The sequence below is a fragment of the Schistocerca americana genome, chromosome 5, assembly GCF_021461395.2.
Source record: "Schistocerca americana isolate TAMUIC-IGC-003095 chromosome 5, iqSchAmer2.1, whole genome shotgun sequence".
NCBI classification, from domain to species: Eukaryota; Metazoa; Arthropoda; class Insecta; order Orthoptera; family Acrididae; genus Schistocerca; species Schistocerca americana.
Window position 1 is genome coordinate 600,572,791 of NC_060123.1, and position 12,999 is coordinate 600,585,789.

Sequence of the window (12,999 nt, forward strand, 5' to 3'; positions counted from 1 at the left end):
ATTCTGTGTTTACATTGATAACTGTCTCTTCTTTTAATTCGTTGTGGATCACTCTCCATGTTTCATACCCCCTGATGCAGCCTTATCTAGTATTAATTTTATTTTGTTTTACTAGTTTTGTTTATTAATAGAAACTGTTATGTAGGCATGCTACTCCTATTTTGTGCTAAAGGTTTTCCTGTCTACTCCATTGTTATTTATGTACTGTTCAGTTTTTACATTTTCATTGCAAAGATGTTACATACTATATGTTTCTACTTCAGTCTAGATGTGTTACTTCTCTTCCAATGTTGTCTGCTAACATTTAAGTTCTTTGGTGATAATACTTAGTAAATGTCTGAAGATGGTCTTGTAAGCCGAAAACCGGTTAACAATAAAAGTAATATTGTAGAAAAAAAGCAAACTGGTGCTTTTCATTTATTATATTGTTATGTACCTAAGCTATTTGTGTATTACCTGAAGTTTTTGTAACATTTTTTAATTGTAGTCAAGTGTACTTCAGTCGTAGTATAACGACTTTTACTACTAATTTTTCTCAAGATAATTAGACTTACTAAACTTAAATGACGAAGTAATTGAAAGATATAAGATGCATTTTTGAAAACAGTTCTAAAAGAAAAATTTGATTTCTGGATCCTGACTATGCATTAATAGATCTTTTAAAATTATGTTATTAATGTAATTCAAGAACAATTAATGAATTTTATTTACTTTTTAATTTTTTATACTGGGCACGATGTACACCCCCCCGCCCCCTCACCCTTGGTAATACATGTTACTGAAAATGGCTTCGTATCACGAGGGTTCATTTCAAAATTACTCAGTTCATCAAAAATGCTAATTACAAATTTTAGTTACTGTCACTGATTATTGGGCCACGGCCTTGCCGCAGTGGCTACACCGGTTTCCGTGAGATCACCGAAATTAAGCGTTGTCGGGCGTGATCGGCACTTGGATGGGTGACCATTCAGGCCGCCATGCGCTGTTGCTATTTTTAGGGGTGCACTCAGCCTCGTGATGCCAATTGAGGAGCTACTCGGCCGAACAGTAGCGGCTTCGGACAAGAATACGATCATAACGACCGGGAGAGCGGTGTGCTAAACCCGCGCCCCTCCTATCCGCATCCTCCACTGAGCATGACACGGCGGTCGGATGGTTCCGATGGGCCATTTGCGGTCTGTAGACGAAGTGGTCACTGATTATTGAGGGAATGGCTGGACCAATCACATGTTCGCCCTGGCAGCGCAGGCGCCAGATTGTTAAGATGGCTTACAAACCAGTGTGCGAGCGTCATAGGAGGAGGCAATATGTGAATCCAGGTGTAATATGTGATCTGCGTTAAGACGGTATAATTTGTTAGAGCTGCCTCAGGTGACGTTCTTGTCCGAGCTTGTGTTAATATAATATCGTGTTCAGATTGCTGCTGGCCAGAGTGGCCGAGCGGTTCTAGGCGCTGCAGTCTGGAACCGCGCGACCGCTACGGTCGCAGGTTCGAATCCTGCCTCGGGCATGGATGTGTGTGATGTCCTTAGGTTAGCTAGGTTTAATTAGTTCTAAGTTCTAGGGGACTGATGACCACAGCTGTTAAGTCCCATAGTGCTCAGAGCCATTTGAACCATTTTTTGCATTCCATTACTTCCTTATTTCAATTTTAAAAGCCCTAAATTCTTTCCACTGGGCACTGCTTCCCATAATGATTCACACAGCGAGGTCGCTGCACTCTGAATTTACGGTACGGCCCCCAGTCCATCTCTATCGATGTTCTCCGTCGCCTCCAAAAAATGGTTCAAATGGCTGTGAGCACTATGGGACTCAACTTCTGAGGTCATCAGTCCCCTAGAACTTAGAAATAGTTAAACCTACCTACCCCTAAGGACATCACACACATCCAAGCCCGAGGCAGGATTCGAACTTGCGACCGTAGCGGTCGCGCGGTTCCAGACTGTAGCGCCTAGAACCGCTCGGCCACCCAGGCCGGCTCCGTCGCCTCCACTACGGCACCTGGGGTACAAGTTTTCTACAGGTTACACAAGCAGTTATAAGAAAGTTCTGCTCACTATTTCCTCATGAAAAAAGTCATTAACCGCACGTGGCAAATGTAGTACTGGGGAACATCGAGACCATGACCTAAAATACGAATGGCTTGCCACCTTTCAGGGTATTCGGGTATTTTTGATCAGATATTGTACGTCACTTGTTAGACCCGCCAGATTAGCCGAGAGCGCTGATGCGCTGCTTCCTGGACTTGGGTAGGCGCGCCGGCTCCGGATCGAATCCGCCCACCGGATTAGCGACGAGGGCCAGTGTGCTGGCCAGCCTGGATGTGGTTTTTAGGCGGTTTTTCACATCCCCCTAGGTAAATACCGGGCTGGTCCCCACGTCCCGCTCAGTTACACGACTCACAGACATTTGAAACACATCCGCACTTTTCCATGATTTCCACTAGGCGCGGAAGATGGGGTACTCTGATTCCGTCTCGGGGGGTACAGGGTGGCAGCACGAAGGGCATCCGGCCACCCCTTCACATTAACATGCCAAATCAGATTTAACCACGCCAACCCCGCGCAAAATGCGGGACAAAGGCGCAAGCAATAGATAGAACTGTACATCATTTGTTAACCATTCAAAATATGCTAGTAGTTGATAAGGCTCTCTGAGTACGTGGTTCCTTCGCTTCCTTCACCATTATAACTCAATATCTGACGCTTTTCACGCTTCTTATATACTCTGCCAGGCCTTGAAACATCACTGAACACGAACAGTAGTACCGCGCTCCGTGTGTGCACGATGTTGCACTGATATCCGATCGTACCTGATGGGTGTTTCTCTTGTGTCAGACACTGTATATTGCTGTGAAGCCTTAACATTTGGAAACTGACCAAACATAGGAATAATACACGCACAACGACAATTCCTTCTAAAACGTCAAGATTTTGTTGAATTCTGTATATGTAGCTTGCATAAGTTAAAAAGATCAATAACATTATTTAGGAACTTTGTGACAATATCTGTCACAGGTATTACTTAAATGGCTTACTGCATTCAGTGTTCTGGCTTTATGTACGTAAGCAGCAGCTTCAGCTGGAGCAACTCCGAGGACAGAGCTAAGTGGGTGCCGCAGTTCTCCAAGCAGTCGTAATGAAATTTCATAAATTTTTACTGCAACATCTTCATGGTAAACAAAACCGACACATTCGTAAAAGGTTTTTATTGAATGAAGTCGCTCCACACTACCACATCATCAGATATATCTGAAATCTAGCACCAGATGTTCATATTCTCTCTCTCACTACAAGCAGACTATTAGTCCCGCAGAAAAAATGAATACGACCTTTGTGCAGCAAATTTAACGTAAAACTACCTGGCAGATTAAAACTGTGTGCCGGAGCGAGACTCTAACTCGGGACCTTTGCCTTTCGCGGTCCCGAGTGCGAGTCTGTGTACGGCACACAGATTTAATCTGCCAGGTAGTTTCATATCAGCGCACACTCCACTGTAGAGTGAAAATGTCGTTCTAGAAATTTAATGTAGTTAAACTTTGTGACAGAATACGTATTCGCTGGAGGCCTCGAATTTCGGGTTATTTAAGAACAACGCGTTTGAAGGTTTTTTTTCCCAGTACGTAATTTAAACACACTTCTGGCCATTAAAACCGCTACACCAAGAAGAAATGCAGATGATAAACGAGTATTCATTGGACAAATATATTATACTAGAAATGACATGTGATTACATTTTCACGCAATTTGCGTGCATAGATGCTGAGAAATCAGTACCCACAACACCGCCTCTGCCAGTAATACAGGCCTTGATACGAGTGGTCATTGAGTCAAACAGAGCTTGGATGTCGTGTACAGGTACAGCTGCCCATGCAGCTTCAATACGATACCACAGTTCATCAAGAGTAGTAACTGGCGTATTGTGACGAGCCAGTTGCTCGGCCACCATTGACCAGACGTTTTCAATTGGTGAGAGATCTGGAGAATGTGCTGGTCAGGGCAGCAGTCGAACATTTTCTGTATCCAGAAAGGCCCGTATAGGACCTGCAACATGCGGTCGTGCATTATCCTGCTGAAATGTAGGGTTTCGCAGGGATCGAATGAAGGGTAGAGCCACGGGTCGTAACACATCTGAAATGTAACGTCCACTGTTCAGAGTGCCGTCAATGAGAACAAGAGCTGACCGAGATGTGTAACCCATACCATCACGCCGCGTGATACACCAGTATGGCGATGACGAATACAAGCTTCCAATGTGCGTTCACCACGATGTCGCCAAACACGGGTGCGACCATCATGATGCTGTAAACAGAACCTGGATTCATCCGAAAAATTGACGTTTTGCCATTCGTGCACCCAGGTTCGTCGTTGAGTACACCATCGTAGGCGCTCCTGTCTGTGATGCAGCGTCAAGGGTAACCGCTGCCACGGTCTCCTAGCTGATAGTCCATGCTGCTGCAAACGTCGTCGAACTGTTCGTGCAGATGGTTGTTGTCTTGCAAACGTCCCTATTTGTTGACTCGGGGATCGAGACGTGGCTGCACGATCCGTTACAGCCATGCGGATAAGAGGCCTGTCATCTCGACTGCTAGTGATACGAGGCCGTTTGGATCCAGCACGGCGTTCCGTATTACCCTCCTGAACCCACCAATTCCATATTCTGCTAACAGTAATTGGATCTCGACCAACGCGAGCAGCAATGTCGCGATACGATAAACCGCAATCGCGATAGGCTACAATCCGACCTTTATCAAAGTCGGAAACGTGATGATGCGCATTTCTTCTCCTTACACGAGGCATCACAACAACGTTTCACCAGGCGACGCCGGTCAACAGCTGTTTGTGTATGAGAAATCAGTTGGAAACTTTCCTCATGTGAGCACGTTGTACGTTCGCCACCGGCGCCAACCTTGTGTGAATCCTCTGAAAAGCTAATCATTTGCATATCATAGCATGCTCTTCCTGTCGGTTCAATTTCGCGTCTGTAGCTCGTCATCTTCGTGGTGTAGCAATTTTAATGGCCGTTAGTGTATGTTGAATTCCCTACTAATGCGTGCTGTTCAGATTCTGTAGGGTTAACAGTTGGCGCATAGCGAGCGAGAGATCATAAAAATCTTGCGTGTGGTATTTAAATGCGTCGTGGGTTGAATAAAACCCAGAGGTCCGGCCGGCTGAATCATCGTGTACATCCTTTATCATCAGCAACATTTCTCTCTTATCAGAGAAATAATGAAAACCATGAATGTAACACTGGAACCCAAGCCAGCCTCTCCAAGGTTATCGATCCGTTAACATTGACAAAGAAAAGAACGTGAATACATCAATTTAACAACCTGCTGGAGCATTTTAAATTTTATGTAAATGATGAGATGCGGTGTTGTAAGTAGGGCACGTTGCGCTCAGTATGAAAATCACTGACTGTGCTGTTTGCAGTCTATGGCTGATTTGCATTGTTGGAATATTTGCTATTGTAGTGTTGGGCAGCGGCAGTTGGATGTGAACAGCGCGTAGCGGTGCGCAGTTGGAGGTGAGCCGCCAGCAGTGGTGGATGTGGGAAGAGAGATTTCAGAGTTTTGAGAGCGGACAATCTGGACGTGTTTCCGTCAGAAAAACGAATTTTGTAAGACAGGATGTCAGCAACTGATATATATATTACGACTTTTGAGCACTATTAAGGTAAATGCATTGTTTGTTCTCGATCAAAATCTTTCATTTGCTAACTATGCCTATCAGTAGTTAGTGCCTTCAGTACTTAGAATCTTTTATTTAGCTGGCAGTATTGGCGCTCGCTGTATTGCAGTAGTTCGAGTAACGAAAATTTTTGTGAGGTATAGGTTATTGTTAGTGACGGTCATTCCTTTGTAGGAATTATTGAAAGTCAGATTGCGTTGCGCTAAAAATATTGTGAGTCAGTTTAGTGATGATCAGAATAAGTGAGGAAAGAAATGTCTGAGTACGTTCAGTTTTGCTGAGCTGTTTGAAAATCAAATAACGTAATAAGTTTACCAGCACAGTAATTCATAAATTTTTCTAAGGGGATGTTTCATAGTGTATGACTTTGCGTTCAGCAATGCCTCCTATTCAAACGAAGAGTATCATCACATAAACTCTGAAAATTAATGTTTCGGATTATTTTATTATTAAAATTGCATAGTTATACAGTAGTCTTTCGTGGTGATACATCATTTTATTGTATTGTGCTTCATTTAAATTAAATGTGCGTTTTTGACTTCTGTCCTCATTGCATAGAACCCCTTTGTTTGACTTCCAGGTAATGTAGTAAACAAAAATCACAGCAGAACAGTACGCATTATGGTGGACCAAGTGTGACCGGCCTGTACACAGTAAACGAGCTCCCTTTAGGGTTCAACTACACTGAACACACAAAAACACTCTTGTCTTGATAGTGCACAGGCGAAATACTGGTGCTAAACTGTTCGCATTGACCCTGTGCTTATAGTCATGTTGTACAAATGGAGAAGTCTTAATTATTGACGACGCCTTTGGCACAATTGTTTTACTAATCTCCATTGCATGATGTAATTTTAGTAAGTAACTAAAAGATTTAGTGCCTGTATTACTTTGGTAATTTCACTGTTACTTAAGCTTTAGTGTTTCTCATTTGCGATGCTAAGGTTTTGCTCATGAAAGTGTCTTCCTGTTCAGGATTTTTTACTTCTCATGAAGGTATATTTATATATACCGAAACCTTGGTTAAGAATTTTAATAAATTTTTATCCTGCAACTGTTTTGGCTGTCATCCTTTATCGTGAAAAATAAAACCGTTGTGAGTCACACTGCTGTTTCCAAAACGTTCTGTTCCACCTTCAATCTGAGCTTTCCCACATTTCTGCGCGCCGAAGAGCACAGATCCTCCCCTGGTATGATGACGTCAGGGCTCCACCATCGCTGAAGGCGGTGCCTGAGCTGGGGCAGCGCGGATCCGTTGCAGACGAAGAGCACGAAGATGGCGGGACCCTGCAGCATGGTGGCCAGGTGCACACAATAGACGTAACGGGCCACCCCTTCTGCCTGGTGGAAACCCACGCGGGCCACAATTCCCAGTCCGCTCAGGAGGAAAGTCTTCACCGACAGCAGAAGCATCTGCTTCCTCGTGCCGAATTTGCTGGTGGTAACACTCAACTTCGTCATGGACTGCCGCGTACGAAAGCACGTGTAAGCTACGATGAGGAATAGCAGCAAGTTGCAAGCCACTGACAATGAGATGGCAGTCAGCAGTAGCGCCCGGCTGTGGAACAAGTACTGTTCGCTCACGCGTTCGAGAGAGACGAAGGTGGATGAGACCACAGTCCAGAGGGACAGCGCGTACGTCACGTAGATGCGGAAGAGGCGACTGGCTTCACAAGCGTCGAGATCGTCCGGCAGCCTGAGGTGGCGAACGCCGGTGAACACCAGGTAGCAGAACGTGTTCAGCCAGATGCAGCTGAGCAGTGTGAGCGAGCTGTCCAGCTGGACAGTGGTCGCCAGGTCTGGAACGCCAAACATGCGGTACGCGACTTCCGAACACAAGATCTGCATTATTCCCGTGAACTGGAAACAGAGTAGTAATTTGCCAGGCAGATTGCGCAACTTTGGCAAGTATAAGTACACACCGGCAGTCACACATCTGAAAAAAATATTTACGGAGATCAGTGAAACTTCCAAAGACTGGAGATGTTCAATCTTAAAATTTCTGTACTTCATTGTAGGGATGCTTAAGACTTCCATCAGCGTAACTTTCCTCTCGGAATAGTATTGATGTAAAAATCCTGAGGAAACATCCAACGTCGGTTCCATCCTGTTCCATTCGTACGAGTACTGAAGCGTGCAGGTGGAGTGAACAGTTTGACTAAAGAATTTCTTACACTTGAAGGAGAAAACAGCTCTGGAGACAGAACAGACGATGTCTAGGGATTTGTTTGCTGCACACGACTTGCCTTCAGAATGTGGAAAGATGCAGAGAGCTTCTCTCACAGATTTTATCATCCTGTGGGGAACGTCCTCACACACACTCTTCGAACTGATGACCATCCAGGAGAGCAAACAGATGTTGATGTTTACCCTCTGCGTATACGCCAAGTAACTGGTTACCGGGATGTAAGACAATCCATACATAAGATCTCTGCCTAGCTGTAGGTGGCACGCCTCCCGTTTCCGAAGAGTTTGCTCTGAAGTGTCTTCCAGAGGACATACAGGACGGTCCAGCAGGTCCACCATGAACTGGACGCAGCTGCTATCTACCGACATGCGGCTGTCACTTAGGTCTTCCAGTTGCCACTCATGATCTGTAACAAACACAATGTGCGTGATGTGTAGAAAATGGTCAGAACAACAAATCAATTTAAAGGAACCGAAAAGATCCAAGTTCTCGAATACTGGATATCTTCCCCATCACCTTTACTCCTGAACTGCAATGTGATCGTTTTAACTGGCCGTTTAATTGCATGAAAACATACCAAGAGATTATTGCTTTGTTACTATAAAACAATGCCTACATGAAAAAAAGTCGTTCAACATAGAGGATAATTTCGAGTTAAGAGATAATGATACCAATTTAAAAGAAGTGCGGTATTGGTTCGTCAGTTTGTGTTCCAGATAAAATTAGCCTGAAAACATAATAAAAATTATCAATCATTCAGATAATAGCAGGAGTATTCCACTGAATATTCCGGAGTTAATATTTCATGAAGGAATATATTGACACCATTACGGACATATGAAAGTGGATGAAAAATGAATTGAAATGTAATAAAAGCTTATCTGAAGAATAAAAACGCTACCTAATTATCGATGTAATTAAAGTTAAGTAATGTTCAGAATTATACAGCTCCATGAAGGGGTTAGTTTTACGTCTAACTGTTTGAAACCGACTAGTTTGGAGAAAACTAGTGCTTATTTCGTCATGTTCCATTAAATGGAATTTTGTCAGTCTGCAGTATCAAATTGCCTACACCCTGTAAAGCAGGATAGGTGGTGATTTGGGGCACATCTAAATACAGAGTACAAGGCAGCTGGTGGCACAAGCGTCCACAATCGACTGTCCAGCACACGTTGTTAAATATGGGGACACCAACGGTCGACCCATGCACATACCGATTTTTATCCACCGACAAGACCACTTGCCATCGAGAGTGTACAGGGTCATCGAGATTGGACCACGAATCAATAGATTCCTGTCGCCTGATTGAACGAATCACGTTTTTATCACACGAGGACGACATTCGTGTGTAGGTGCGCAGTAATTCAGGCGAATGAGTACTCGAAACATATACTGCGAGAAGAATTATACTACTGGGGACATTCACCAGAGCTTCCGCGAATTCTGTGGAAGTAATCAATCAAAGGCAACGACAGTCATGAACTACGTCAAAGTTATTTCGGACTATCAGCATCCCTTCATGCTCGATGTATTCCTCAACGCAATGACATCTTATAGCAGGATAATTGGCCCATTCACAACCCTGAAATGGTGCTACAGTGGTTTGAAAAATAGTTAGTTAGAGGTTAGTAGAGATTCGCGCAGCTGTGATAAAATCTTATCAATATATCAATCAGAGAACCCGAGAAAAATCTGTTCCTATGTAAAATCGCTAAAGAATTGTAAGGCTTCCATCAGTAGTACCGACATCACGGCATCAGGACACTTTTGACATCAAATTGAAATGCAAATTAATTAAATTGATCATTTAATCCACCCTGACCCTGCCAACTCTCACAACACCCCCAAATGACGTAAAGTATTTTTCTCAGCCTGCCTGTGGCTCCCAACACACTCCCCCATACGCCCTAATGGTGTGAATTACGAATGTTGGTGGGAATTTCGAATTTGGCGTCAATTTCGAATTTCGGTGGGAATTTCTTTGTGCCACCGTTCTGCTGACATCCCACCCCACCACCCACCAGAGAATTGGCGGGAAATTAAGATTGGGGGTATCCTTTTAGGGACTCAAACCCTGGTCCTCTTGGAAGGAAAGCCCAAGTGCACCCTCACAACACATGAAAACTGCCCAGATGCAGGAGAGGAAAGTTAGGTTAGTGTAATTTATTTATTCTGGTTCGGAAAATGAATTAAAGATAGGTCCTAATTATGTAATTAATCATAAATACTGGGCCTAATTACAAAAACTATAGCCGGCTGGTGTGGCCGAGCGGTTCTAGGCGCTTCAGTCTGGAACCGCGCGACCGCTACGGTCGCAGGTTCGAATCCTGCCTCAGGCATCGATGTGTGTGATGTCCTTAGGTTAGTTAGGTTTAAGTAGTTCTGAGTTATGGTGGACTGATGACCTCAGATGTTAAGTCCCATAGTGATCAGAGCCATTTGAACAAAAACTGTACGTGTAACACTACACAAGGATGGCGTAAAATCGCGATACATTTCAAAAACTGACGATATCGTACAACTGCTGTTCCTGCTGGGAAAAGACTTCGCAATACCACTAGAAACCAGTGAGAGACACATTCAAACTCTATCCTTCACCTATAGGCTGGCAGAAAAAAGGCAGGGCTGTAAGGAACTATCTGTGCTCTTTCTGGCTGGAGATATGTTCAACTGAGAGTATCCTGGTGTTGGACAGAGTGTATTACCTGTAAACGTACAGTCTCTATCGTTGTTTGACGCTGCTCAAAAACCACCCTGTGGCCCAGGTAACCGAAGCCAATACATGCTACCATAACTGATGGAAAAAATGCATCACAGTTGTAATTACACTTCGAAATTTTCGTGAAAAACCAGCTCTCATAATGAATGGGCCACAATGCGACGCGTGTACTGGGGAAAATCGTCACCCTAAAAGGCTGCAGCAGAGGTGGTAGTTGAACGTGTGTTCTCCTCGGTGTACAATCAAAAACTGCAGAAAATCAAGGCTCTTGTTCTCTCATCTCCCTCCCTCCCTCACTTCACCCTCCCTCCTCCCCTCCTCCCACCACCAACAGGGTGTAAACAGGATTTTTCAAATGGCCAGCCACTCCGCTGAATGCCTTGCAGCATGAGCTGGCCGCTGTCTCACAAAGCCTCCCGCCCTTTGCCGTTTTTCTGCAGCCTCACTGCCGGCCCTCTGTAGCCACTGGCCTCACCAGGCCCTCCGCCATCTTCCGAAGTCTGCAACATGCCTTGACGCGATGGCCTTACCCAGTAGAAAACGGAAAGTTTGCAGCACCACCCTGCCTCTCTGGAGAACGCTCCAGATGGCTTTTTCGAAGCCGGATGGTGGGACACAGGAAGTCTTGCGGCTAAAGCGACCACAGCCTCGCACTGCAGTGTCTTCAGCACAATGCGTCCCATCGCGAACGCTGCTGGGCAGTCAGCATGCCTCAAAACAAAACTATATAAATCAGGGCTATTCCGACTGTGGGTTGCTTGTCTAAAGGGACAGCCATGACCTCTTAGGGAACTTGGTAACCACGTTGTTCCGAGCAGTGGACTGTAACATTTGCATTTAATGTCTACATTACTTCTATAACAAAGCAGCTATTAAGAAAGGAAAACAGAATCGCGACAATAATAAATGTCCTCTTTCCACGAAAATAGATACAATCCATTTTCTTTTAGTTTTATGAGCAGAATTGGTATACTTTTTATGTTCAATTTGCAGGATACATTTGCATCTGATTATTTTGCGATGTCCAGCCTAGTGCACTGACACCAATCACAGACGATCACATGTGTATTACAAACATTTCAGACACGCGAAATAACACTGAAGAATAGATCTTTCAGGCCATTAGCTCACATATCGGAAAGAAAGCACACTCATTTTACATTCGACAACAACAAGCTGTAATTAAGGATGACGTAGCTGTTTTGTGCACTACGGCAGGAGTCGTTTTACCACTGCGATGCTCTTTCATACAAGCGTTTACGAAACAAATCGTCAGAGTCTGTCTTTAACGAAACCTTCTATAAGATTCTACTACGCACCTCTTCCGTTACATCGAAATCAATTACCATGTGCATGCTTACATTTGAAATTTTTGATGCATAACTCACCGCCACCGACATGTCTGTAAAGTTTGTGTAATACAGCAGCAGATTCTTAGGTTCTAGTTTTGTAAACAATTTGATCTATGTCAGAAAAAAACACTATCATTTCTAGACTCCATAATGAACTATAATTCAAGTAGTGTCTACATTATAATTAGAGGTTATGAAGTATGAAATTACACCTATTTTTTAAACACACAATTGTGACGATAATAATAAAAAAACAGATAAGAGTCCACTAGAACAGAGACAGCCGATTCCTGTAATTTTTGTGAGCAAAATCAGTGTACTTTTGAGAGAACGATCTGCAGCCTAACTTTAAACAGTTATAGCACTCCTTGTAATAGAATCTCTTATAAGACATTAGCATGTCTCTCTCCCAATGTATCGAAAAACAAATACCGTCTGCATGTCACCGAGCATATTACATATACCGTATCCCTCCACTGGAGCTGGAGGCCACTGCTCCAAGTCCTTTACGCAGATCTGCACGAACTTTTGTTGTCTGCACTAGTGGAAGACCATATCCAGCAAACTATTAATCATACGACAGGGCTCCTGTATTGCTCCTTCATCAGTAGTGTAAAAATCTTTCATTCCCATTACGGCTATCGCAGTTTTCCATGTCAAGTCCATACCTTCCCTTACGACAGGTCATAGTCATTTTCGTTGCATGTGCCGGAACACCCACATACTTTATAAGCCTGCTGCTTAAGGTGAATCCATCACGCATTCCCTACCACTACTAACTATAATACTTTACCAATAACTGAATGCTGGCCATACGAAACAATACTGACCGTATATCAGCGATGGTACTACCGTGTCTTAGAAAGAGAGGCATAATCGTCTACAAGCCACCAGATGTTAAAAACACGATCGCATCGGCCATGTAACTGTCATAACTGTGTAACTCCGCCACACACCGTCAGGTGGCTTGCGGAGTATGGATGTAGATGTAGATATGTGGTCTTGGTTCTGCAGCTGTCTGCGGTTTGGAATCATGTCTTTCCATTCAAC

The 12,999-nt window shown here is 43.9% G+C and overlaps 1 protein-coding gene across 1 annotated transcript in view; it reads right to left on the minus strand.

The window, feature by feature from the left end:
• Positions 1-6,156: 6,156 nt before the first annotated feature.
• The window catches only part of LOC124616574, a 113,700-nt gene continuing 106,857 nt past the window's right edge, over positions 6,157-12,999 (minus strand). The window contains exon 8 of the mRNA XM_047144894.1: positions 6,157-8,284. Coding sequence (XP_047000850.1) covers positions 6,792-8,284 — 1,493 coding nt within the window. The 3' untranslated portion in view covers positions 6,157-6,791. The remainder of the gene's footprint in view (positions 8,285-12,999) is intronic.